This window comes from Canis lupus, chromosome 30 (assembly GCF_003254725.2).
Source record: "Canis lupus dingo isolate Sandy chromosome 30, ASM325472v2, whole genome shotgun sequence".
NCBI lineage: Eukaryota > Metazoa > Chordata > Mammalia > Carnivora > Canidae > Canis > Canis lupus.
Genome location: NC_064272.1, coordinates 36,161,897 through 36,187,739, shown reverse-complemented (window position 1 = coordinate 36,187,739; position 25,843 = coordinate 36,161,897). Strand labels below are relative to the sequence as shown.

Below are 25,843 nucleotides of genomic sequence, written 5' to 3'. Positions count from 1 at the left end.
ACTGAGGGGAGTATATAGATGTAAAAGTTAGGTACTGATTTGGCAGAACATGGTGGGAGGGAGATGTAAGGGTCTCAGGAACAGTAAGATCTAAGAGGAACAAGTTCAAGATCGACAGTGGCATTAGAGCAGATAGAAAGGCAGCTTTGGTCTTTTAGCTTCCTATCTTAAAGTACTTACACTAATTATCTTTTTGCCACTTGTACTTGAATTTCATAACTGGATAAAAACTTCAGAAATCATCAAATACAAATGTTTTCTTTTGTGAGGGCAAATTCAGACTATAGCCTGATTTAGTCTAAGGTCACACAGCAATATACACAGGACTAGACTCTAGTCCTAGACTATAGCATACAAGAGTTTTGCAAAATGTGAATTAAATAGACAAAATGATTGTTATGTACTTAAAAAAGTTTTAGAATACATGCTGCCCTACATATGAAATTTTTAGATACTGATTTTAGTAAATTTTTTAAATATATTTTATTTATTTATTCATGAGAGACACAGGCAGAGGGAGAAGCAGGCTCCATGCAGGGAACCCGATGTGGGACTAGATCCCGGGACTCCAGGATCACACCCTGGGCCGAAAGCAGACACTCAACCACTGAGTCACCCAGGCATCCCTGATTTTGGTAAATCTACTGTATTACCCAAAAGGAGGCTGGCTGCCCTGAACCCACTTTGGAGGGCTTTCAAGTTCACAAATGTAGCATCCAAAAAAAAAAAAAAAAATTGCATCAATTTTTTAAAATCTCCTAATACGATAACTAAAATCTAGCCTCATAGCCATATCCCTATATCTTACCCTTCCCTTTCCACGTGTTATCTGTGGTAACTAGCCTTCGAGATGCCCCAAATGATCCTTCCCTTCTGGTATTTGTTTAGACCCCCTTTCACAGTGGGTTCCAAGGCTAGATCATAGAAGACATAAGAACAAGGGACAAGGGGTGGCTCAGCAGTTGAGCATCTGCCTTTGGCTCAGGGCGTGATCCCGGGGTCCAGGATCAAGTCCCACATCGGGCTCCCTGCATAGAGCCTGCTTCTCCCTCTGCCTGTCTCTCTCTCTCATGAATAAATGAATAAAAATATTAAAAAAAAAAAAAGACATAAGAACATACCTCACGCTTTCTTTGATAACTTCTTCTGGAGGAGGGAAGACACTAAAAAAGCCCTATGAAGAGCCCCATGTGTTGGAGATGGCTTATTCACCAATAGCCAGTGAGTTAGCCATCTTGAAAGCTCTTCTTCAGCATAAACCAAGCCTGCAGCTTGTAATGATTACAACCTCATTAGAGATCCTGAGCCACAACCACTCAAAACTAAGAGATAATAAATGTTTGTTGTTTTAAGCCACTAGACATTGGGATAATTTGTTATGTAGCAATAGATAACTAATATAAGTGACTCATCTAAAATCAGAGTCAATTAGCTACAATGAAAAGTCATTCTAGTATTGTAAAGTTTCTGTATGCAAATATGAAGAAAACAGTACAAGAATTTGGCTCAAACAGTCCAACTAAAATCTTTAAAAAGTTTAGTACAGCAGAAAAAGCTTTAAAGTCAGAGCACCTGAGTGGTACAGTCGGTTAACTTGACCCTTGGTTTCCACTCATGTCGTGATCTCAAAGTGGTGAGACTGAGTGCTGCATTGAGCCCTGCACTGAGAGTCTACTTGGGATTCTCTCTCCCTCTGACCCTCCCACTCATACTTGCTCACATTCTCTCTCTCTCTCTCTCTCCAATAATAAAAACCTAAAAAAGAAAGAAAGCAAGCTTTAAAGTCAAGAAGACCCAGTTTCAAGGACCTCCACCAGAAATCCATTTCTCAGCTTCTCTTACTTCAAATAATTCATCTGTATAATGGAAATAATACTATTTCCCTTGGATTTATAACAAATTAACACATGTGAAAATACCTAACACTTTCCACAAATGTCAGCTATTACCACTTTTGTCTATGTGAGTCTCCTTACATAAAAATTAGTAAATTAGATCTTTTTCCCCCTGCATACTGTTATTTTCTCAATCACAGATTCCTTACTCCACTCTTTAAAATGTCATACTTTCTGAAAAAAAAATATATGAAAAATAAAGAAAAAAATTTAAGTGTCATACTTTCTGGCTGCAATCCAAGTTCAAAAGTGCATTCTACAGTCCACAAAGTAGTTGCTTGCTTCCATGGTATGCAGGCTTCAAAAACCACTAAGACAAATCCCATAGACTAAAGAATATATTGAGTTTTTAAATATTTACTGTTCCCTTTTCAAGTAGAACAGCTAAGAAGTAAACCAGCATTCCCATCCAGAACTGCAAAAGCCAGATAATGCCCAGATATCATTTGTCTAAAGGAACTAGTGATTTTACAAATGTGGTGGCTTTTACCTGGGAGCACTTAAAAACTCTGGAAGCAAGCAGAGGATTGATAATCTATGACAGAGGTCTGCTAATGGGAAACAGAATAGTGGTCCCCCCCCTCCCCAAGATGTTCACATCCTAATACTTGCAATCTCTGAGTGTTAAATTACATAGTAAGGGTAAAGTAATTAATGTTGCAGATAGAACTAAACTGGTAGCCAGCTGATCCTAAAATAGATTATCCTAGGTTATCCAGGTCAACCAAGTATAATCAAAGAGTCACATTCAAAGTGAAAGAAGTACAGGGTGCCTGATTGGCTCAGTCAGTAGAGCATGTGATTCTTGATCTCAGGATCATGAGTTGAAGCCCCGTGTTATTTAAAAATAAAAAATTAAATTAAAAAAAAGTGAAAGAAACGCTGTGAGGTTTTTTTTAAGTGGAAGATAAGGGGGCAAAATAGAAGAATCAGAGAGATCTGAAGATGCTATGCTACTGGCTTTGAAGATCAAGTAAGAGGCCCCAAACTTAAGGACTGCAGGTAGCCTTCAGAAGTGAAAAAGTGGGTGAGATAGCCCCGTGAAGCCCACTTTGGGCTTCTGACATTCAGAATAATGAATTTGTGTTTTAAGTCATTAAGTTTGGGGGAACTTACTACAGCAAAAAAAGGAACTAACAGTGAGACTTAAGGGAGTGTCTCAAGAAATGGAGGCATGGTTGGTATTTCCCTCAGGACATCTGCTGAATCCCTGGACTAAATAAGGGGCCAAGACTAAAAATCTAAAGGTAAAGTCTCTGAAACCAGAGTGGTGCTTCCAGCAGTCTTGGGAGTCAGTGATTAAAGTCTGAAATCCCTAGGGAAGTAACTGCTGAGAAGACAGCAGGTTCTTAGTTGAAGCCTCCTAAGGGCCACAGGTAGATGAGAGAGACTGAAACTGAACAGTTTGGAGCTAGAACTTAGCCTGCCTGGATTAAAGTCATTATTCACCACTCTAGCCACCAAGCAGAAGGAAGAATGAAAATCCTCTGGAGAAATCCATCATCATCCAGAATCTCTAAAATACATTATACCCAACATATGGCATGCAAGCAAAGGTATGTCAAATGACAGGAACACATGACTGAAAGCCGAGAGGGAAAGAAAAAAGCTTATGAAGAGACTAACAGTTACTGCAGTTAGCTGACAAAACTTGTAAGAATAAATGATTATTTTGCTGGAGAAAACAGATGAAAAAGAAGTCACCAGAAAATCAGCACCTATAAAAAGGAATCAAATGGAAACTCCAGAATTAAAAAATACAATATTGGAAATTAAGAACTAATTAGGTGTTTAATAGCAGATCAGACAAAGGAAAAGACAGATTTAGAGACCCAGAAGATAAATCAGTAGAAATCATCCAATTTGAAGCAAAGAAAAGAGAAGATACACAAAAGAGCACGGAACACATATGGCACGTAACAAAAAGCTCTAATATATGTGTAAATGGAGTATCAGAAGGAAATGAGATGAAGGCAGAGCTGAGAATTTCCAGAATTGACAAAGACATCACCCCTACAGAGTCAAAAGGATCTGAAAACCCAAAGAGATAAACGCAAAGAAAATCACTAGACACAAAGTAAAAAAAAAAAAAAAATCACAAATACTCATATTAAAGACTTCATTAAGCTTCCTCCCACCGCAAACAATGGAAGCCAGAAAACAGCAGAATCTGTAAGGTACTGAAAGAAAACTACTACAACCTAGTATACACATAGCAAAATATTCTTCAAAAATGGCTTGGAAATAAAGTACGTAAGAAATACTTACTAAGGACCCAATATGTGCCAGCTACCATTCTGGGCACTTGGACTGCAGCGATGAATAAAACAAAGTCCTACTCTCACACAGCTTTTATTCTAATGTAAAAAATCAAGGCATAGACAAGTTAACAAGTAGAATATGTTGAGTGGTATCTCTGCTAGCTCCTCCTTGAAAAAATTAAGCCTGCCATTTCCAACATCTTGCCCCTACTAGTCATATCTTAAGATTCCGATTTCCTAGATTTTATTTAAGAACAGAGGTGACGACTTCTGTTAATACCTCCCAGGGTATCTAATCTAACATAGCTAATAATAAATAAGTTTCTGATTAATCAGTATTTAATTTTTAATTTATAAACTACTGCTAATTCAAAATGAATTCAAATAATGTGGTTAGTCATATTTACCTATTTGCAAGCCTACATGACATTTTTTTTCCTTTTTTTTTTTTTTAACATTTTATTTATTTATTCATGAGAGACAGAGAGAGAGAGGCAGATACCGAGGCAGAGACCCAGGCAGAGGGAGAAGTAGGCTCCATGCAGGGACTCCCATGTCCTGACTCCACGTCAGGAGTCCCCTGACGTGGGACTCTATCCCGGGTCTCCAGGATCAGGCCCTGGGCTGAAGGCAGCGCTAAACCACTGAGCCACCAGGGCTGCCCCTACATGACATTTTCTTAATGATTCAGAAATATTTCAGAATATCAAAGCAGTAATTCTCAACCTGTTTGACCTCACAATTCCTTTTCACCTTAAAAATTATTGACACCAAAGAGCTTTATTTATGGGAGTTATAACTATCAATATTTATCATGTTAGCTACTGAAACAGAATTTTTAAAATATTTAACTCATTAACAGTAACAGATCCCATTAGAGATTAACACAAAAAACACATATGAAAATAAATTATATGTTCTAACACAAAAAAGATGGTGGGAAGAGTACACTATTTCACATTTCAAAGCCTCTTTAATAACTGGCTAAATAGAAAACAGCTGGATTCTCCTATCTACTTCTGCCTTCAGTCTCTTGGATGTGTCGGTTTTTGTTTTGTTTTTGTTTTTGTTTTTTAAGATTTATTTTATTATTTTAGAAAGAGAGCAGAAGCAGGAGGGGCAGAGGGAGAGAGAATCCCAAGCAAATTCTGCCCTGAGCACGGAGCCCAAAGCAGGGCCGGATCTCACAACCCTGAGTTTATGACCTGAGCCGAAACCAAGAGTCAGAGACACTCAACTGATTGCAGCACCTAGGCACTACTCTTTGATACATTGTTTTATTTGAAGAATAAAGGAAATGTGGCTCCATAAAAATAAGTAAAAAAAGAGGAGCACTTGGGGCTCCTGGCTAGCTCTGTAGATAGGACCTACAATTCTTAGGTTTGGGGTTTTAAGTTCAAGCCCCACACTGGGTGTAGAGATTACTTCAAAAAAATAAAATCTTTAGGGGATCCCTGGGTGGCTCGGCGGTTTGGCACCTGCCTTTGGCCCAGGGCGAGATCCTGGAGTCCCGGGATCGAGTCCTACCTCGGGCTCCCAGTATGGAGCCTGCTTCTCCCTCCTCCTGTGTCTCTGCCTCTCTCTATCATAAATAAATAAATAAATCTTTAAAAATAAAATAAAATCTTTTAAAAAAATTTAAAAAGGAGCACTTTCATAGGCTTTTCAGTTAATTATGGATATTCTTTTTGATATTACACCAAAATTCAAAAGCACACACATGCACAAGCAGGGAAGTGGCAGATGGAGAGGGAGCAGCAGGCTCTCTGCTGAGCAGGGAACCCAACTCGGGGCTCCATCCCAGGATCCTGGGATCATGACCTGAGCTGAAGTCAGACACTCAACCAGCTGAGCCACCCAGGTGCCCCAAAAAGTGGTTGTTTCTTAAAGGTTGTTGGTAAAATCGGAAACCATGTCAAAGAACTTTTCATATTCTTATATTAAAATCTGGTGTTCAGGGCAGCCCAGCTGGCTCAGAGGTTTAGCGCCTGCCTTTGGCCCAGGGCATCATCCTGGAGACCCAGGATCAAGTCCCACACATCGGGCTACCTGCGTGGAGCCTGCTTCTCCCTCTGCCTGTGTCTCTGCGTCTCTCTCTCTCTCTCTGTATAAATAAAATCTTTTAAAAAATAAAATCTGGTATTCTACCTTGTACTTTGAATGGATCATTTACCAATATATGATAAAGAATTATTATAATTGGTCAATGGAAAACTGGACATTTGGAAAATATTGGTTAAGTTACACAAATCTTCCAAATACTGATAGATTTTATTACATAATATTTCATCAGAAGTTTTTAAGTATTAGGAAGCAGTCAGTCTCACAGTGGCAAATAGAAGTTTTCCAAAATTCTAATTTTCACTTAAAAATGTTATCACTGGCAATACACTGTAAGCAGGTTTCCTTGAAATAACAGGTATATTTCATTCATTTGGAGAAACAGTCACCATGTTTGCCATTTTGTCTAAATGACAACCAGTAAGTCATTCCTCAAGAAAAAAATGGTTCCATCAAACAAGCAGCTTATTCCACTCACAAATCAAGCTGCATAAATGTTTATCATCAAGACAACCTAACTTTTAGTATGCCCAAGTGCTTCATGCATATCTCCACCTAAGCCTAATTTACCACCTAAGCTATGAAAAAGATGTGTACTTAAAGGGATAAGATATATAATAAAACTAGTAACTTAATACTACTTCCTCCAGAACAAGTGAAAATGGTACTTCTTACTGTGTGTAGAGGCGAAGAATACAATGATTACTCATCATCAGTGCCCGATTTGATCTGTGCTAGGATTCCCATGGTTTTACCTACTCACTGCTTTCTGCATCATCAGTACAAAGGTCAGCACATTACATAGGGCAAACGTCTTAATATTATCATAATAGTTTTGCTCTCAAGGACCACACTTGGAGAATTACACCATTACAGTGACTCAAAATTGTTTTTACATCACTGTCAGTTTTATAAAGTGCCAGGAACTATCTGCAAATAATAAACCTTAAAAGTGTCACTATATTCAGAGGACTTAAAAAGCTTGTCGTCTTAGAATTTAAACACTTTTTCTTGCTTCTTACATTATCACTGTGGCATTACCTACCAATCATAAACTAACTTATTAGCACCAGAAGAAAATCTGGCTCCCTTTGGTTTATGATAAGGAAACTGAGGAAGCAAGCATTTACTAGGCAAGGACAAAAACTTCAATTATTTACTGAGTTTCTATTATGGCCAAGATTGTTAGGGTGCCATACACTATGGATGCAGAAGATGCAGCTCTTATAATCAAAACCCTCCTATCTACTAGCTAGCTGGAGAGACTTAGGTATTGGGATGGCTATATTACAACCTCATGTAGGCTATGCCAACATCCATATGAAGTGCTATGCAAACAAAGATAAGGAAGCACTAGAAAGGTAGAGAAGAGGGACCTGGTAAGAGATATGGTAATAGCTGGGCAGCATGTGAATAGGAGTTTATCAGGCAGTTGAGAGGAGAAAGATCTCCACAAGAGGGAGGAGCATGACCAAATTTAAGAAAACACAACTGTGTATTTCGTATTAAGAAATTATAACCCCAACACAGAGCAATGAACAGAAAGAAATTTTGAGTGGTGCACTTAGGGGTGATTGGAGAATCAGGAACAGCAGCAGCTGACACTGAAAAAATCAGCTGACACCAAGATGAGGAAGCCATGAATGCCATATTAAGGAATCTGGACTAGACTTAATAATAGTAGAGGGTGGGGTGAGGGGTGGACAATGAAGGTTTTTTTTTAGCAGGAAAATGACTATTATATTTGTATTTGGTAGTATGACATAGACTGGAAGCCTGGAGACAATGAGGCGAAATAAAAAGAGGCCCCAGGGGATCCCTGGGTGGCGCAGCGGTTTGGCGCCTGCCTTTGGCCCAGGGCACGATCCTGGAGACCCGGGATCGAATCCCACGTCGGGCTCCCGGTGCATGGAGCCTGCTTCTCCTTCTGCTTGTGTCTCTGCCTCTCTCTCTCTCTGTGACTATCATAAATAAATAAAAGTTAAAAAAAAAAAAAAAAAAAGAGGCCCCAGATTAGGATTAGTTAATGGAAAAAAAAAAAAAGAAAGAAAGAAAGAATGTAAATTTCAGATATAACTTGATCAGGGCTAAGCACTGGATATGGGAAATGCAGGGGGAAAAAAAAAAAACTAAGGGTGACTGTCAAATTCCAAGAACAGTTAACAGTTAAGTTAGTCAAAGAAAGAAGAGCCTTGAGAAGAGAATGCAGTAAATTTGGGTTTCAAATGGCTTTCAGAAATACCTGTCCAAAATGTTACAAATGTCAAGGTTAGCTGGCCACAGGTTTCTACTGTAAATACTTGCTAAGAATCAGAAAATACTTCTTTCTCAGTCTCTAGCTTATACTTAATCCCTTTAAAAATGTACAATTGTGATTAAGAGAAAGAATATACTACCAAGTAATTGGAGCCTGTTAATATTTGAATCAGAAGTATGACAGTTTCAAAGGAGATCGCAAAATAAGCCTGGGGAGAAGTGTCTGGGATTATAGCTATTCTTAGCTTTGTCTAAACAAATGTCTTAGTAATAAGGAAATGTTACCTAATACTTCATTATCTGCTGTACTTTTTGCCAAAATGTATTAAGTGTCAGGTCACTTCTGACACTTCCTTTAAATGGAACATAACAAAAATGAAAAATGCTATTGAATGATGTTTACATTAAGAAAAAAAAATTACATGGAAAAACTTCCAGTACACTATTTGGTATTTCTCATTCAAATCCTCACAACCTTTTGACCATTATATCAGCATTCTCATTTTTTTTTAATGAAAAAAAGTAGAACTCTGAAAAGTTAATCTGCCAGAGCAGCTGCTATTTCAGTAAGAACTTCTTAAACTGCCTTCTGAGATACAAACTACCCATCAGTTTAATTCAAATACCAACCGGGTATCTACTATGCACCAAGATACATCAAGAAACGAGACATTAGGGAGGGACGTCTGGGTGGCTCAGTGGTTGAGCGTCTGCCTTCAGCTCAGGGCATGATCCCAGGATCCAGGATGGAGTCCTACATCGGACTCCCCGCAGGGAGCCTGCTTCTCCCTCTGCCTAGATCTCTGTCCCTCTCTCTCTCTCTCATGAATAAATAAATAAAATTTTTAAAAAGAATGAAAGAAATAAGACATTATTCAAGGTAAAGCCAAATGACCCCCAATCACTGATTAAATGAAAACTTAGGAATAAAGCAAAAATTCAGATTCTTACACAACTGTAGAAATCTACTGACTCTGTTAACACTTGCTATTCTTTTAGAATTGAAGACTCAAAAATGGCCCACATTTTAATTCACTTGAGCAGTATTGTCTTGCTCTATTTTAAAATGTTAGGTTTTTTTAAACACTGAGAGGAGAAAAGAGCAAAAACTGCCACTACTATCTCCACAAGCCCCAAAGGATACAGCCATCCCAGGTTAGAAGCCTCTGATTATAGATCATTTTCTCAAGTGATCATAAAATTTCAGCCTAAATAAATTCTCATTCTTATATTTATCCCATCATCTAATAGGAGTAATTAAGATATTCAACAAAGTTACATAATTATAGTATAACATACAAAAGATGACCTACCTATTGTTGAGGTCTTGGCAAAGTTATGGCCTGTGATACTATCCCTATTAAAAGAAAGCGTCTAATAGAAAATAGAAAAGCAGGCAACGTACATTATCAAAAATATAGATTCACTGTTGTATGAACAAAGAAGAGGGTCGTTGTTTGAACAAAGAAGTGGGTCTGATCAACTTCAAGAAGAAATGCTTCCAAGACAATAATTATGTTTAAAAACACAAACACAAAAAATAAAAAAAATAAAATAAAAACACAAACACAAAAAATTTATCCAAAGAGCAACCCTATGAACAATGGGTGAAAGTTATAATAGCAGATTTTGATTCCATTAAAAAAAAAAAAAATCAAGAGGGCTCCTGGAGCTCCACATCTGGCTCCCTGCTACGCAGGGAACGGGCTTCTTCTCCCTCTCCCTCTGCTGCTCCCTCTGCATGTGCTCACTCGCTCTTTCTCAAATAAAATATATTTTTTAAATCTAGTTAAATTTGAAATGAGCTACATCACAAAATTGTTCAGTCACTTATTTGTAGTTGAGCAGAGATTAGAATGTAACAGAGAGGATTCTTAGAGACAATGGACAAAAATAGGGGCTCTCAACCCTGAGTGTGCATTAAAATAATCCAGGGAAAACTTTTTTTTAGTTTATTTTTTATGATTTTACTTATTTATTTATGAGAGATACAGAGAGAAAGGCAGAGACATAGGCAGGCAGAGTGCCTGATGTGGGACTCATCCCAATCCCAATCTCAATCCCAATCCCAAGGCCCCAGGACCATGACCCAAGCCAAAGGAAGACAGACACTTGACCACTAAGCCACCCAGGTGCCCCCAGGGAGAATTTTTCTTTAATGACAATGCCTGGTCCAAACATTCAGAGACCCATTTTAAGTCTGATGTGGGGCCTGAGTGCCTGCATTAAAAAAAAAAAAAAAAAACTCAAGAAAAGAAAGGTAAGACCGCATCAATGTCAATATACTGGTTGTGACATTATGCTATAGTTTTGCAAGATGGTATCATTGTAGAAAAATCAGCAAAGGGTATACAGGATCGCTATTGCATTATTTCTTGCAACTGCAACTAAAATTGTGAAAAAATCCCCAGGTGATTCCACTACGTAGCTAAAGTTAAATTTGAAGAATCTCAAATTCCTGCCAATTCTATGAGACTGCAAACTATTCTTTTAATCTTAGCCTTTGAAAAGTAATTAGGAAGGCTTATCATTTAAGGTTACAATAATACTCTGCAAAATCAAACACAAATAATTATAGCTAATCCAAAATAAAAAACCCAAACTACTATGCCTCTCATTTGTATATAAGTTAACTGAAGAAATAAGCATTATACAATGGTTGTCATTCACCTCTTGACTAAGCCAAATATCTATATGACAGTAGAGCCTTTACAATGGCCCCCAGGATCCCACCTCTTAGTCTTCACACTTTCGTGTAATCTCCTCCTCTTGAGTGTGTGGATACAGTTAATCACTTATAACAAGCAGGACACAAAGTGATGGGATGTCAACTGAGATGAAATTATAAAAAGACTGGCTTCTGTCTTAGGGGCTCTCAGACTCCTTATTCCAAGGGAAAGAAACTGCTATAAGCCACTTTCTGGCAAGGAACTTGTGTGTCTGCCAACAACCAGCCAGTGAAAATCTGAGGCCTGACAATAGCCACAGGAGTTATCCTTGTCAAGCCTTGAAAACTTCAATTCAGCTGATATCTTGGTTGCAGCCTTAACAGAAATAAGAGATACTGAGCCAGAAGCACCCAACTCAGCTGCACCCAGAATCATAAATGTTGTTTTTAAGTCACTAAGTTTGGGGGAAATTCAGGGTTAAAGATAATTAACACATACAGATACCACAGGTCAAACCCACAATAGAGGAATATAACCTGATGGCTTCTGCCTACCTTTTTTCAGAGTATTAAACCTCCCCGCGTCTGCAACGTTATCATCCACAATTTACAAATTGTTCTAACTTTAGTGGACCTCCCTGTCATCTGGACACCTTCCTTGTTCTCATTTCATTCAATTTCTTAAAATGGCTTTCTCTTCTTTCCTATCTATCCAAATCCTAGCCATCTTTCAGATAAGACCCACAGATTTCTCTTCCATGAATACCTATTACTATTCACTTAGCACTTGATTAAACTACTTACTAACCTAATAGTTTTGAGTGTCTAAATTCAAAGAGATCACCGACTCCTTGAGAATGTCTTCTCATATTCTCTTCAACATTTGGTACAGTATTGAGGAGCACTTACAGTACCCAAAGCCTTATATTTTTTCCAACATATTAAATAAACTCAAATATTTTTGTCAAAAAAAAAAAAAAAAATGAAACCCAGGGGGTGAGGAAGGGTGGAAGGAAAACCAAGTGCTCCAACCTAGAATGTAAGATGCCTAGTTTGGTTTGCATGTTTGAAATAGTTAACTGAGTAAAGACCACTTTATCTGAAGGATCACAGTAACAATGACAAATCTCCTCCAACTCATTAGCCCAGCAAGTGTTGTCCAAGCTCTTGAAATTTTCCTTTTATTGGTTTCTTAAACAACTTACCTTCCACCATTAACCCACTTCTGTCATAATTTATCACTAGTGATAACACAGAAATACTGTTAAATTTCAACTAGATCAGTGGTTCTCTCTCTTTTTTTTTTTTAAAGATTTTATTTATTTATTCATGAGAGACAGAGAAAGAGAGAGAGGCAGAGACACAGGGAGAAGCAGGTTCCATGCAGGGAGTCTGATGTAGGACTCGATCCTAGGTCTCCAGGATCACGCCCTGGGTCGAAGGCAGGCACTAAACCGCTGAGCCACCCAGGGTAGGGTCCCCTAGATCAGTGGTTCTCAAACTTTAGCTGACATCAGCATCACCTGGAATGCTCATTCAAACAGACTGCTGGACCCCATCCACAGAGTTTGATTCACAGGACTAGTGCCATAAGCAATTTAAGAAGAATTAATATAAAACTTGTGGCTCAAATAAGTTCAAGGAGAGCCGGTGGGGAAAAAAATAGAAGTTCAAAAGGAATAAACCATACCAAACACCTTTAACAACTTCAAGATACATACTCTCTCCCCTTCCTTTCCCTCTGCTACTCCCTACCCAAATAAATTAATCAATTTAAGTTCATTCTGATTTGCACACTTCAACTCATTTCTTGGAAACAATGAGCATCTCCAATTAACTAAGTTTTTAAAAGGATGTTAGATAAACAAAACATCGATGTAAGAAAAAGGCCAATCTAGTAGTTCAACTGTCTTAACTACTTCCCAGACTGGGGAAAAAAAAAAAAAAAAAGCAAAACAGAAATTGAAGGTTCAGGGATGTAAACAAAACTTGCCATTTGGAGGAAAAGCCAGAGCTAGAACGGACTCCTGAGCTGATATTTTACTGCCTCTCAATTTATGCTTGAAACCTCACCTTAGAAGTTCCTAAAGTCTTTTATTTAAATAAATAGATGAAATAAAATTAAAGATTACAAATCAACAGCAAACAGAAAATTTCCCCTGTAAGGATGAGATATCTGTTCTTTAAAAGGTTATTTAGCATAATAAATCTTATGCTCGACACCCACCCGCTTCTTTAGAACTCCTCTGTGACCACTCACATCCATCAGCCCATGCTCCTCTTCTGCAGCACATCCTTTAAGAGTGCTATTCCTAAGGCTTACTACTGCCCTTCTCACTCTATTCATTCTCCCTGAGTCAAAAATCATGACAGTAGGTGAACTAGGATTATTCCAGTGGTTGAGAACTATCATTGCAATGGCTAAAAATATATAAATGCTCAGGCTCCAACACAGACTTAACTAATGAACAACAATCTCTGGGAACGAAGCCCAAGGACCTCTATGTTCCCCACCTCTATATGCTCCTTAGGCAAGAACCACGCCCTCTATCTACTTAACATGGTGACTGGCATACATACAAGAGCACAACCAGCATTTGTTGAATAATGTTGTGGAAACACAAAATAGCAAGTTTAGATGCCCCTCAATTGCAGAATTGGGTAGTGTTTAATAAATTCCTGAGCTACTAAGGCAATTACATTAGAAAGCCACTGTTTAATAATACGAGTTAAGTAAATAGTGGTGGTACAGTAAGGGCTTTAAGTACGTCTCTAACATTGGTGTAGGTTAAAGAAAATCCCTGACCTTTTCTTGAAAATTCACAAGATAATCTAGGTAGCCACAAGGATTTAAATATAACAAGACCAAATTAAACAAACTATAAAAAGAGAGTTATAGAAAGCTAGAAAACCAAGAGTCTTCTAAAAGAAAAAGTGTTAACTCATTTGAAGGCTAAAACTAACCTGCAGACAACTACAGATAACAGTATCAATCTAGTGTTGCCCAGATCCACTCTCCCCAAAGTAGTAATCAACTTCCCAAAGAAAAACTAATCTGGCAATCTTTTCACATTTCGATCTTTTTTCTCCCACATATTTATTTTCAAATTCACTAATAACACACTTGATTTCATATAGAATGGCAGCACTGGGGAGCAGGGGATTTAAGTTTTTTTAGAATTAACAAACAGCTCTCTAATGTGAAGTAAAGCAAGGGTTTTTAATGTGATAAACTTAAAACTTACTGCCACATTAAACAAATATTAAGTTTTTTTCATTGAAAAACCTAGACAACTGATATTTAAAACCTCAATACTAAGGGGGTCTTTTAATAGATAAAAATCCCGAAAAGGTCGCAAAATGAGCAAAATCAAAGGGCAATTTATAAAAGAAATACCAACATCCAAGAAACACGTTAAAAGTTCTACCTCATCTTTTAAGAATCAATTTTTGAAATGATTGTATTATCCCAATCAAGCACTGATGGGTGAGGAAAAATATAACCTTTCTGAAAGCAATGTCGTAGGTCATATATATCAAATGCCTCGAAAAAAGCACATCATTTCACTCAGCAACTCAATTTATCCTAAAAAACATAATAAAACATTCAAAGATCTATGAGGATATTCCCAATGAAGTTTATAAAAGCCAGAAACTAGAAAAAAAAATGGGGGGGGGGGGGTAATAATAATGGATTAAATAGTTTAGATTTATAATCCTGTAAACACTGGAAATGGAAAGAGTTATTAACAAGAAAAGTTGAGATTCCTTCTGTTTTTGTAATCTGCTTTTTTCTACTGAAAACATAAAAGAGAATATATATAGTATGATCCTGTCGTTATTAAAATATATGTATAGCTCACCCAGAGGTCTAGAAAGAAAACTACAGCTCAAATTTTGTGTATCTCTCTTGGTGTCGATCTCGTTTTTTTTTTTTTCTTGCCTAGTCAGTTTTTTCTTACAGTATGCATGTATTACCAGTGCCACTTTTTTTTTTCAGTGTCACTTTTGAAGCTTAAATCTACGCACATAAAAAAGCCACACCATAACCAAGGCCTAGTTTAGATCTAGTAAGCACACCATTTGGAAAAAAGTGACCTGGGATAGATCCTATTCTTGGATTTACTGATACTTCGAAATAGGAAACTTAACAAGGAATAAATATTTATATATTCAGGAATTCCATTTAAGAGCATCCTTAACAAGAAGTCAGCTAGAAAAAAAGACAGTTTTCAAAAATCAGGCATGGACACCTAAATAAACCCCTGGTATTTTGTGTTTCTTAAATAGTTCAGTTCATCTGCATTTATTCTCTCTCCTCTAAACTAACAAAGAAAGAATGATGTCATATGCATTAGCTACATCTCCGTTCCAGAAGTGACATAAGGAATTTTAAGGTTTAGCCTCAGTGCTTAAGATACACCTAAGAGCTGAGAAAGTTGGATGAGATTTACTACATGAAAACAAACAGTAAGTCAAATAAATTCATTATCCACGAATTTTTAAAACCTAATTAACGTCAAAAAACTAGGTAAGTGTGAAAAGATCAGATTTTACATACTGTAGTGGTAAATAAACGGAAAGAGAATTCAAGGTTTACTCTCAATTCTTTTAATAAAGTTTCCTCAAAAAAAAGTCTCAACTTAGTGGCTTAAGAACTGTCATACTTTTAGAATCCAAAAAAAAAGAACAATAAACTTAATCTTCCTTCTATGTCCCTTCAATTTCCTCCTCAGACTGCAGTATCCATATGAAAGTTTGAGACGTCCACGGTCTACTAGTACCACTACATATCACAGGTTTTTTTTTTTTTTAACTATTATTTACCATTTACTTTTTTTTTTTTTTACTATTATTCAGAGAAGCCTAAATAGATGGCACAATTGGAAGTGCTGCTTACTAGACAATACTGTAAAAATCTGTTAATCATCCCAACTGAACAAGTAGGCAGTGACATACTACTGCCAATTTGCCAGCGAATATTAGTCAACTGATTTTTAAGAAAAAAAAAAAAAAAAGGAATGACTGACATACAAGAAGCTAATAGTAACTAGCTTCTGTATATAGTTTCCTCACATGTAACTAGTGTTTTCTAAAAGTTGCACTGAATCAAGACGTCATTTTCATTCTACAGTTGTATCCCTCATCATAACTGGATTCCTCCCCCAATCCCCCCAACCAAATGTAAACTTTGGACTTCCTCAAGCTGAGAAATGCAAAACCGGACTCACGATGTTACGTGAGTTGTGGTCATCAACTTGGACCAAGCCTAACTCTCCAAGAAATTCGAAAAAAAAAAAAAATTATCAAGAAAGGAGTTCAGAAGCAGAAAGCCCCTACTTTCTAACTCACAATAGAGCCTAATATCAGACAGTACGCTGCGTTTTGTTTTAGCCGCAAGGCTGGGTATGCAATCTGCAGGGACTCTCCCGACGGCTTCGAGTAAGTGACACGCTACCCCTGGAAAAAGTAGCATTAGGTCCCAAACAAACAGCGAAGGCATTTAAAAAAAGAGAGAGAGAGAGAGAGAGAGAGAGAGAAGAGCAGAAGCCTCACCATCGTAAAAGAAGGCCCATCAGCACCTCTTCCGAGAAACAGTTCCCTTCCCCCACCTTTAAGTAGGCACTTAAGACTGCCAAGCAGATCCATTTCTTTATTAACTGGTGCCCACTTGGGGCAACCGTACACCAAGCGGCTCTTAGGCCTACTCCAACCCCTTCCAAAAGTGCTCAAGCGAGACTTGGAAGGCCGGGGTAACCCCCGTAGGGGCCGCGTTTTCCTGCTCTCCTCCACCCCCGCCCTCCGGCCCGGCCCGCCCCGCCCCTGTGGGCGCTCCTCCGGCCGGGGGAAGGACACCGGGCCCGGGGACCCGCAGGGATCGCCCTCCAGCCCGCAGGACGAGCGCTGGGCGGCCCGAGGCCTCCGCCATCGCAGGACCCGGAAAGCGCCGCCCCCAGCGCACCTCCCCACGCCCGGCGAACCGGCGAAATGTCTGCTTTCGACACCCTCCGTGCCCAGCAGAGGCGGCGGGGGAGACAGGCCCGGGAGGCGGCGGGCTGGGCTGCGCACCAGGCCCGGGCCTGCCCCGCGGGCCGCCGGGTCCGCTCCCCGGTCGGGTCAAGCCAGCGCGGCGGGCACCCTCACCTGGATGACCTCGTTGACCTCCCGGATACATTCCACCATGTGCTGCAGAATCTGCTCGGCCGTGAGCACCTCGTAGCGGTAGTCCTCCTCCTGCTCGTGCCCCGGCCCGCCGCCGCCGCCGCCGCCGCCGCCGCCGGGCCCCAGCGCGCTGCCGCCGCCGCCGCCCGTCTCCCCGCACAGCAGTCCGTCCCGCTCCCCGCCGACGCCCAGCCCGGGCTCCACCAGCTCCACCTCGCCCAGGTCCAGGTTGTCGTCGTCCGGCTCATCGTCGTCCTCGTCCTCCTCCTCCTCGGCGCCGCTGTCCTCCTCGCTGCACTCCTCGTCCTCGTCGAACTCGTAGTTGTAGCCCTCGTCCGAGTCCATGGCGCGACGCGCGAGGGCCCGGCGGACGCGGCCCTGAGGCGGGGAGAGGGCGGGGACGCCGAGGCCCCGGCTCTCGCTCCGGCTCCGGCTGAGGTCCGGACGCAGGCCTGGCTCCGGCCCCGCGGGCCGCGGCTCCTCCCCGGGCGCGGCGGCGGGCGGCGGGCGGCGGGCGGCGGGCGGCGGCGGCGGCGGCGGCGGCGGCGGGGAGGGCGCGGAGGCGGGAGGGACGGAGCGAGGGGGCTGCTCGCCGCCCGCCTCAGTCAGACGCGGCTCCGCTCCGGCCTCCGAGAGAAAACAGTCCCCAGCGCCACCTCCACGGCCGCTGCTACCGCTACTGAGCCAACAAAGGGGCGTGCGTCACCGCGTCGCGCTGCGTCGTCGCGTCACTCCTCTTGGCGTCACCGCGCCCCGCCCCGCCGCCCCTGCGTGGCGAGCGGGGAGACCCCACGGCCCGGCCTGGCCCCGGGAGCGCGGCGCCGCGGGAATCGCCGGCCCGGTTCCGGCCGCGGCCGCCCCCGAGGGCGGGGCGGGGGGCGGGGCGTGCTCCTGAGAAGGCCCCCGGGCCGGGTGGCGGGTTTTGCCGCAGGCGGGAGGGGTCCAGCCCCGCTCGCTGAATCCAGCCGCGCCACAGACGCTGCCCGCCCGCCCGCCCGCCCCGGAGTCCTTCGGGGAAGTCCGCGGCTGTTGAGCTAAAATTGCCGTTGCCCGAGCTGCTAAATGGAAATCGGTTTCATGCGCAACCTGTGACCTGGGACAGGTGAACCCCCACCCCACTCCCCCCCCCCCTTTCTGAGTAGTTCTGCTTCCGTGCACCCGTACGGATGAGCGAGCGGGGGCTCTGAAGTCGCTGACAGTGACGTCATCTCAGAGGAGGGTTTCCTGACCTCATCGCAGTAGGCACCTGCCTATCCAGGACCCTAAGCGATGTAAACAGTCGGGGCTTTCCTTAACCGAGCGCCGTGCGAGGGCTCAGCCATTCCCTCTGCCTTCTTCGCGGAGCCACAGGACGCGGCCCTCGCGTGTCTGAGGCTCCAGAGGGAAAGGGGCTTGACCGAGGCCACGGAACGCGCCCTGCTTCAGCGGCGGGGTGACCTAGAACGTCAATCGTGGAAACGCTTTATAATGCATGACACAGACCAGGTGCTACACAGTGTATAAAATGCATCGCAATGTAACCCAAGACAAGCAGGAATGGAAGTAACTGCACGGACCGAATGCAGCAGCGAGGCAGTGCTGGCCTCTTATCTAGAAAGGTGTTGTTGTGTCTTCTGCGTGTCGATTGGCGGCCAGGAGTTTAACAGGGGAGGTAGGAGGAGGATCTGGCCTGAGAGAATAACAGAAGCAAAAGCACAGCAGGGGTAAAGTAGTTTCGTTGCAGCAGCTTATAGTGCAGGGAGGGGGGTAAAGGGGAAAACAACAGGCAAGTTAGGGACCAGCACAGTAAGAATGTTGTTGTTTTTTTTTTTTTTTTAAGATTTTATTTATTAAAAAAATAAAAAATAAAAAAAAGATTTTATTTATTGATTGATGAGAGACACACACAGAGAGAGAGGCAGAGACACAGGCAGAGGAAGGAGCAGGCTCCATGCAGGGAGCCCGACGTGGGACTCGATCCTGGGTCTCCAGGGTCAAGCCCTGGGCCGAAGACAGGTGCTAAAACGCTGAGCCACCCAGGGATCCCAGTAAGAGTGTTTTATGCAATTCTAAGAGTGGACTTAAATCTTTGTAAGAAAGACAGGAGAACCAGAGAAGTGTCCTGAAGGAGGAAGAGGCAGGCCTGAGAAAGCACTCTCTTGCGATACTCTCAAGGATTGGGCAGACTGGACATTTTTAAAAATCTAAATCCCTGGACACCTGGGTGGCTCAGAGGTTTGGCGCCTGCCTTCAGCTCAGGGCGTGACCCCGGGGTCCCCGGATCCCCGGTGTGTCCCACAGAGACACACCCCGGTCTCTGTGTGTCTCTCACGAATAAAAAAATAAAATCTTTAAAAAAAAAAAAAAACAAAACAAAACCTGAGTCCCTAACTCACTGATAAATCTTATTGTTAAAACGAAAGATACCCATTGGAAATTGATTTTTTTAAGTCGAAAAATTCCTTTAAAATGTAAATAAGTGTCTACTAATTTGTCCATTTTGTAAATGTTTAATCAGATTTACTAAAATAATCAGGATTTGTAATTTAAAGCTTTTAACATCAGTGCTGGTAGGTCTTGGTCCTTTGATTCTGTTTCTACTTAGCAAATCCAGGTTGTTGCCACAGCTGGAGTAAGCTGAGGACACTAGCAACCCTTCTCTCTACCCCATCCCCATTGTTACATGTGTAGGGGGGGAAGTTTAGTAACACTTGTCAGTACCCTCAACTCCTCTGCCTCATTTTTCTTTTCATCTTACCCTACCTTGGATGAATCCTACCATCCTTATAGTTCCCTTTGGTACTGGAGCAGCTGACCACTACTGGATAAATTTGCATAATTACATATTTTATCATTAAATTCCAATCATCCAGCACAACTGAACCATCAACACCATTTAGCAATCCTGTTATTTTTTTTTGAATTGTCCTCCCTCTCTAGACAACTTGCAAACCTTCACCAGTTTTCTCAAACCCTCACTGCTGTCTTTCCAAATCCTCTCGAAGTAGATAACTTTACATCACAGACAAATCATAAGGATCAATGTGACAAACATGCTGAGCAAAAAAAGAGTTAAATGATAAAGTCAGAGAAGGCCTGTGAAGGCAGGGGGTAAAAGAGAAGTTTACATTATTGCAAAGGGAGGCATTATTTTTTTAAGATTTTATTTATTTATTCATGAGAGACACACAGAGAGAGAGGCAGAGACACAGAGGGAGAAGCAGGCTCCATGCAGGGAGCCCGACGTGGGACTTATCCCCGTTCTCCAGGATCAGGCCCTGGGCTGAAGGCAGGCGCCAAACCTCTGAGCCACCTGGGCTGCCTAAAGGGAGGCATTATTAATGGGTTTTAACTTTAACAGGTTTTAAACAGAAGAACGACACAATATAATACACGTTTTAAAAAATAACTATGGCCAGAAGAAAATAAGAACCATGGCTGCCTTGTGGAGAATGGACTATGAAAGCAGAGACCAATTCTGAGGCTATCTCAGTAGTCCAGGTGAATAATAATAATGGCTTGGACCAGAGTTGTGACAGTAGAGATGATGAGAAGTAGTTTCAGGTATAATTTGAAAGTAAAGCAAATAGATTTGTTGATGGCTTGACTGTGGGGTTGATAGAGGAATCAAGGATGCCTATTAGGTCTGGGGCTTGAGTAACTGGGTGAATGGAGGTGCCATTTACTGAAACATGTTAAATTTGAAGTGCTTGTTAGGCACATAGAGACATTGAATAAGCAGTTATATCTACTAGTGTACAAGACAGAAGGTCAGGGGAGGTAGGGCTGAAGATAGAATTTTCAGAGTTTATGTCAACAATGTTGACAAGCAGCATAGGCTAAAGGTTAAGAGTTTAGGCTTTGGAGGAAACAGACCTAAATGTGCTTGTGCCCCTCCCTTGCTGTCTATAACCTTAACCAAATTACTGAACCTCTCTGAGCTTGACTGTGGAGGATTATGATTCCTATTCTCATAAGATTATTTGTGAGTATCAAATGAATAATGCATTTAAAGCACTTGACAAATATTAAGTGTCACGAAATTAGAACTTTAAAATTAGAACTTTAAAAAAGTGTCATAATCACCTTGCACCTTGTGGGAAAACTATAGCCAAGTTGGATTTATAACCTTTTAATTGGTTTTTTTGAATTATGTAAATATGCACATGTCCTCAATCATCCTGATTTTCTAAGAAAGAATATTGGTCGGCTTTTTTCTCAGAAATCTTTTCCATAGCCGCATAACTTCTTTTTTGGTCAATATCATGGGCAACATCATAGGGCTTCTGAATCTTGGGGCCTCTTATTCATGGCTAAACCTTCATAACCAGATTATCAGCAACACTCATTCCATTGATATTTTGGAAATTATCTTGGAATCAGGTTAGGTTGTAGTGCTATTTAAGGAAACCAGTGTAACAACTTCTCTCTGGCCCCAAATTGTCCAAGAGATGACCCACATACAATGTTTTTTTTAAGTGACTTGATCTTAAAGGTATTTGAAAAAAAAAAAAAAAGGTATTTGCTGGGGTACTGCTTTCTCAGCTATGGTGTTTACCAAGTAGAAGTACAGTAATCTGTAAATAGCAGGAAAAGGTCCTTGAAAAAAGAACAGACAAGTTAGTATTTTCTTGATGCCAAAAGAATTGCTATTGTTAATTAAGTATTCCCATTACCCCCTTGTCCGGATAAGGTCAAAAGATATTAGTATATAAAAAAAAAGATATTAGTATACATTTATTAAATATCCACTGACAGAGCAAAACTCCATAAATATGCTCACCAAATGGTATTGAATGAAATTCAAATAGAATATGAAAATGCTTTTCAGATACATAGAAATTAAAATAGTCCTGGAATTTTTCTAAGGGCAGATATACAGAGCTATAAGCTATGGCCTCTACTAATGACAGAGAACTAGGGTGAACCAATCCCAGCTGGTACAGAACAGGGGTTTCCTGGGATGTGGAATTTTCAGTGCTAAAACTGGGAAATCTAAAGCAAACTGGGATGATTGGTCACCTTACTTGGCACCTCACCAAAAATTTTTCCATAATATAATTAAAACACTATTTCCAAAACTAAATGGAAAGAAATTACTTTTTGTCATGTTGTTTATAAAATTTGTTTTAATGCAGCATTTTTTGCATTTAAAAAAATGTTTGTTTTCCTTGTGTTTTACCAGGCAGGAGGTTAAAAAAAATTAAGTTTTAATTTTAATATAAATTCAAGATTAAATTTTAGCAAAAGTGCAGAGAGATACTAATAAACTAATTGAGTACTTTAGATTTCTTTAAAAACATCTTGTCTGTGTACTTATTAATAAGTCACAGCTAAGCATTACATCATTGTTGAGAGGTAGATCTTATACCAGTTTTTTTATTAAGATCTTATTTATGGGACACCTGGGTGGCTCAGCGGTTGAGCGTCTCTGCCTTTGGCTCAGGGCGTGATCCTGGGATCGAATCCCAAATTGGGCTCCCTGCAAGGAGCCTGCTTCTCCCTCTGCCTATGTCTCTGCCTCTCTCTGTGTGTACCTCTCATGAATAAATAAATAAAATCTTAAAAATATATATAAATAAATGATTTTTAAATTTATTTATTTATCTGAGAGAGAGAGCCACCAAAAGCGAGGTGAAGGGCAGATGGAGAAACAGATTCCTTGCTGAGCAGGGAGCCCAATGCAGGGCTCAATCCCAGGACTCCAGGACCATGGCCCCAGCCAAAGGCAGACACCCAACCAACTGAGCCACCCAGGCAACCCACCATTTCTTTTTTTGTTTTTTTTTAAGATTTTATTTATTTATTTGAGAGAGAGAGAGAGAAAGCACACAAGCAGAGAGAGGAGCAGAGGGAGAAGCAGGCTCCTCGTTGAACAGGAAAGCCGGACATGGGACTCAATCCCAGGATGCTGGGATCGTGACCTGAGCTGAAGGCAGATGCTTAAACAACTGACCCACTCAGGTGCCCCATATCATACCATTTCTTTTTGATAGAAACAAGGCTTAGAGAAACTGAGGTTATATGCTTCATTAGAAGTCTGGTAGAGATATTAATGACCGAAACAGAACCTGAGATTCCTGACTGCAACCCTTTCTCTACCTTATCTTTCTTCCAGAATACAGGGTCTAAGGACTTATTATTAAACTTAAGATTTTTTTTAAGTAATTATCTACAACAGGTGGTAAGAAAATGCTGGAACTAGAAGCAGAATACATGCCCTCATGCAATTAGACAAATGTACAAAATGTACCATGGTGTCTGTGTTCCCTGTAATTGCAAAACATGTTAATTTGGCCTAAATGTGTACCTATACTCCAGCAAAAAATAGCAAATGATCATCCCCCCAAAAGGAAGCATGTTTGTCCTGATGACTTAGCCACTTGAAAAAAAAAAGTAGGTTTATAACATAAGTTTTCAAAAGAAATGCTCTGTGGTTTGTACTATTTGTAGTTTGTTGTGTTGGCTTATGGATGTATTTGAATAAATGGACAAATAATGGGCAGAAAGTGAACAAACATATTATTGCATCTCTATGCCAGAGTAGATGTGTGTATGTTTTTCATTTACTCCTTAAGATCTTGTGAAGTTGGAATTCTTAACTTTGTTTAATAAGGGAAAAGGCTCAAAGATGAAAAATCATAAAAATAAAGTTCACAATGGATGCAGAGTTTTGATTCATCCAGATTTTCAGAGTTGAAGTCCACTATTTTTACCATGCAATTCTGTAATTGTAATCAGATCTTATTCCTGTTCTAAAACACACCTCTGTATTTGTTATAATGGAATAACTGCTATTAAGCCTACAGTTATCCAGATTGGCAGCATAAATGTTGACTGTATGCAATGTTTGTTCCTACTTGGAAATAGGTCATAAAAATAGAATAGCGAATAAGTAAATGTGTTATCCTCCGTTTACATAGTCCTGCTTTATTCTTGTAGATACAATCTTAGCGTTTTTAATGAAAACTTAAAATATCTAAGTCATGACTTTTTTTTGGTCAACGAATCAATATTTAGTAGTGTTTACCAAGTGCAAAGCACCTTTCAATGGCATTCAGGAGAGATAAAAAAAGAAGAAGAAAGAAAGAAAGAAAGAAAGAAAGAAAGAAAGAAAGAAAGAAAGAAAGAAAGAAAGAAGAAAAAGAAAGAAAGAAAGAAAGAAAGGAAAGAAGGAAGGAAGGAAGGAAGGAAAGAAAGAAAGAAAGAAAGAAAGGCTGCCACCTAAGAAATCAAATTACTTAGGGAGAAGAGATTTAAATGAAAATGTTAGCCATAAAAAATGGTAACTGCATCAACAAGAAATCACAAGCCAAGAAGAATGGTACAGGTGGTAAAAGCTAAAGGGGTTTGGTTAAAGGAGACAAACGTCCTAGACTGGGGTGTTCTAAGAAAGCACTGTATGCCAGACTTTCTCATACCTTAATGCCTTTGCATCTGCTGTTCCCTCTGCCTGACATCCTTCCTAGCCGGTCTTTACCAGCACCTAATCCACATGCTGAGAGACTGCTTTTTTTCCAAGTCATTCCAAACTAGGCACTTGATGCCTAGAACACGAGTAGTCTATTTAGCTCCCATTCCTAATAAACTTCCAGGTTTTTTATAATGTTGGAATGAATTAATATAAACCAAAGCTGTAGACCAATAGACATTTACTGTCTTCTTACCGCAAATGTGTTGAATCTTGTCGATGTTATGTCAACGTTGATGTTCATGTTCTTATCTGTTCATTCTTCCAGGTCTCCATGAAAACATGAAAGTTAAAAAAATAATAATAAAATTAAAAAAAAAAAACATGAAAGTTGTTTGGAAGAGGAGGAGGGGGCCCACGTACATGTCTTCCACAGCTCTCCTGATCTAGAGTTTCTCCAGGGCAAATGCCCACATCACCTCTCACATCCCCAGAACTAGCTTAGCTTCTCACACTTCATGGCAAAAGAGGATTGCTGTTGGCAGTCAGCAGATTGGATGCAACTAATACAATGCAGCCAGGTTATGAATCGGTAAAGGACTGCAGCAGGGAGCAAAAGGGAAATGGAAATGCCTCAAGGACCTGAAGATTGGAGTGACCGAGGGTACCCCAGAACAGTGGCACCTGAGAGGCCCACCTGACCCCAAAGCTTTCAGAAATGAAAAAGCTTTTCAGTTTTAAAACTTTTTCGTGTGTGGGGGTTTCCCCTCTTGGTTTGTTTTTTTTGTTTTTGCTTTTGTTTTTTTTTTCCATCTGTTGTGTTGAGACAGTAACCATGATTTAAAAGGCATAGTCACCTCTTCTAGCTCCAGGAACCAGATGCCACTCCTTATGGTTATTTCACAATGTGGCAGGAACCGGTTTGTCAATTCTTTCTTCCCAACTATACCCTCACAGACATCACCAATAAGGAAGTAATGGAGGGCTTGTGGTACATGACTTCTCATCCAGAAGTCTTTATACGCTGCTTCACATTTTGCTTTCACGAAAATTGTTGCATGTGTGGTTTAACACACTCAGCTGCTGAAGCAATGAACAGAATTCCCATCTTAAAGAATGTCAAAGGTCAATAAAATAATTAAAATCATTA

General features: G+C 40.5%; 1 protein-coding gene and 1 long non-coding RNA gene across 4 annotated transcripts in view; one reads left to right on the top strand and one right to left on the bottom strand.

The window, feature by feature from the left end:
- ARIH1 (ariadne RBR E3 ubiquitin protein ligase 1) overlaps nucleotides 1-17,778 on the bottom strand; it is a 112,870-nt gene extending 95,092 nt beyond the window's left edge. Inside the window, exon 1 of the mRNA XM_025472238.3 lies at nucleotides 17,286-17,778. Within this exon, the coding sequence (XP_025328023.1) occupies nucleotides 17,286-17,648 (363 nt within the window). The 5' untranslated portion in view covers nucleotides 17,649-17,778. The remainder of the gene's footprint in view (nucleotides 1-17,285) is intronic.
- Nucleotides 17,779-18,063: 285 nt separating this feature from the next.
- LOC112675635 (uncharacterized) lies at nucleotides 18,064-25,843 on the top strand. Of its 3 annotated transcripts, none has more exons than XR_007407387.1 (3): nucleotides 18,064-18,405; nucleotides 20,644-20,783; nucleotides 25,022-25,843. It is a non-coding gene; the product is annotated as an uncharacterized LOC112675635 (long non-coding RNA). The 3 variants fall into 3 exon arrangements; XR_007407388.1 differs by lacking the exon at nucleotides 18,064-18,405 and adding an exon at nucleotides 18,416-18,954; XR_003145961.2 differs by lacking the exon at nucleotides 18,064-18,405 and adding an exon at nucleotides 18,416-19,006.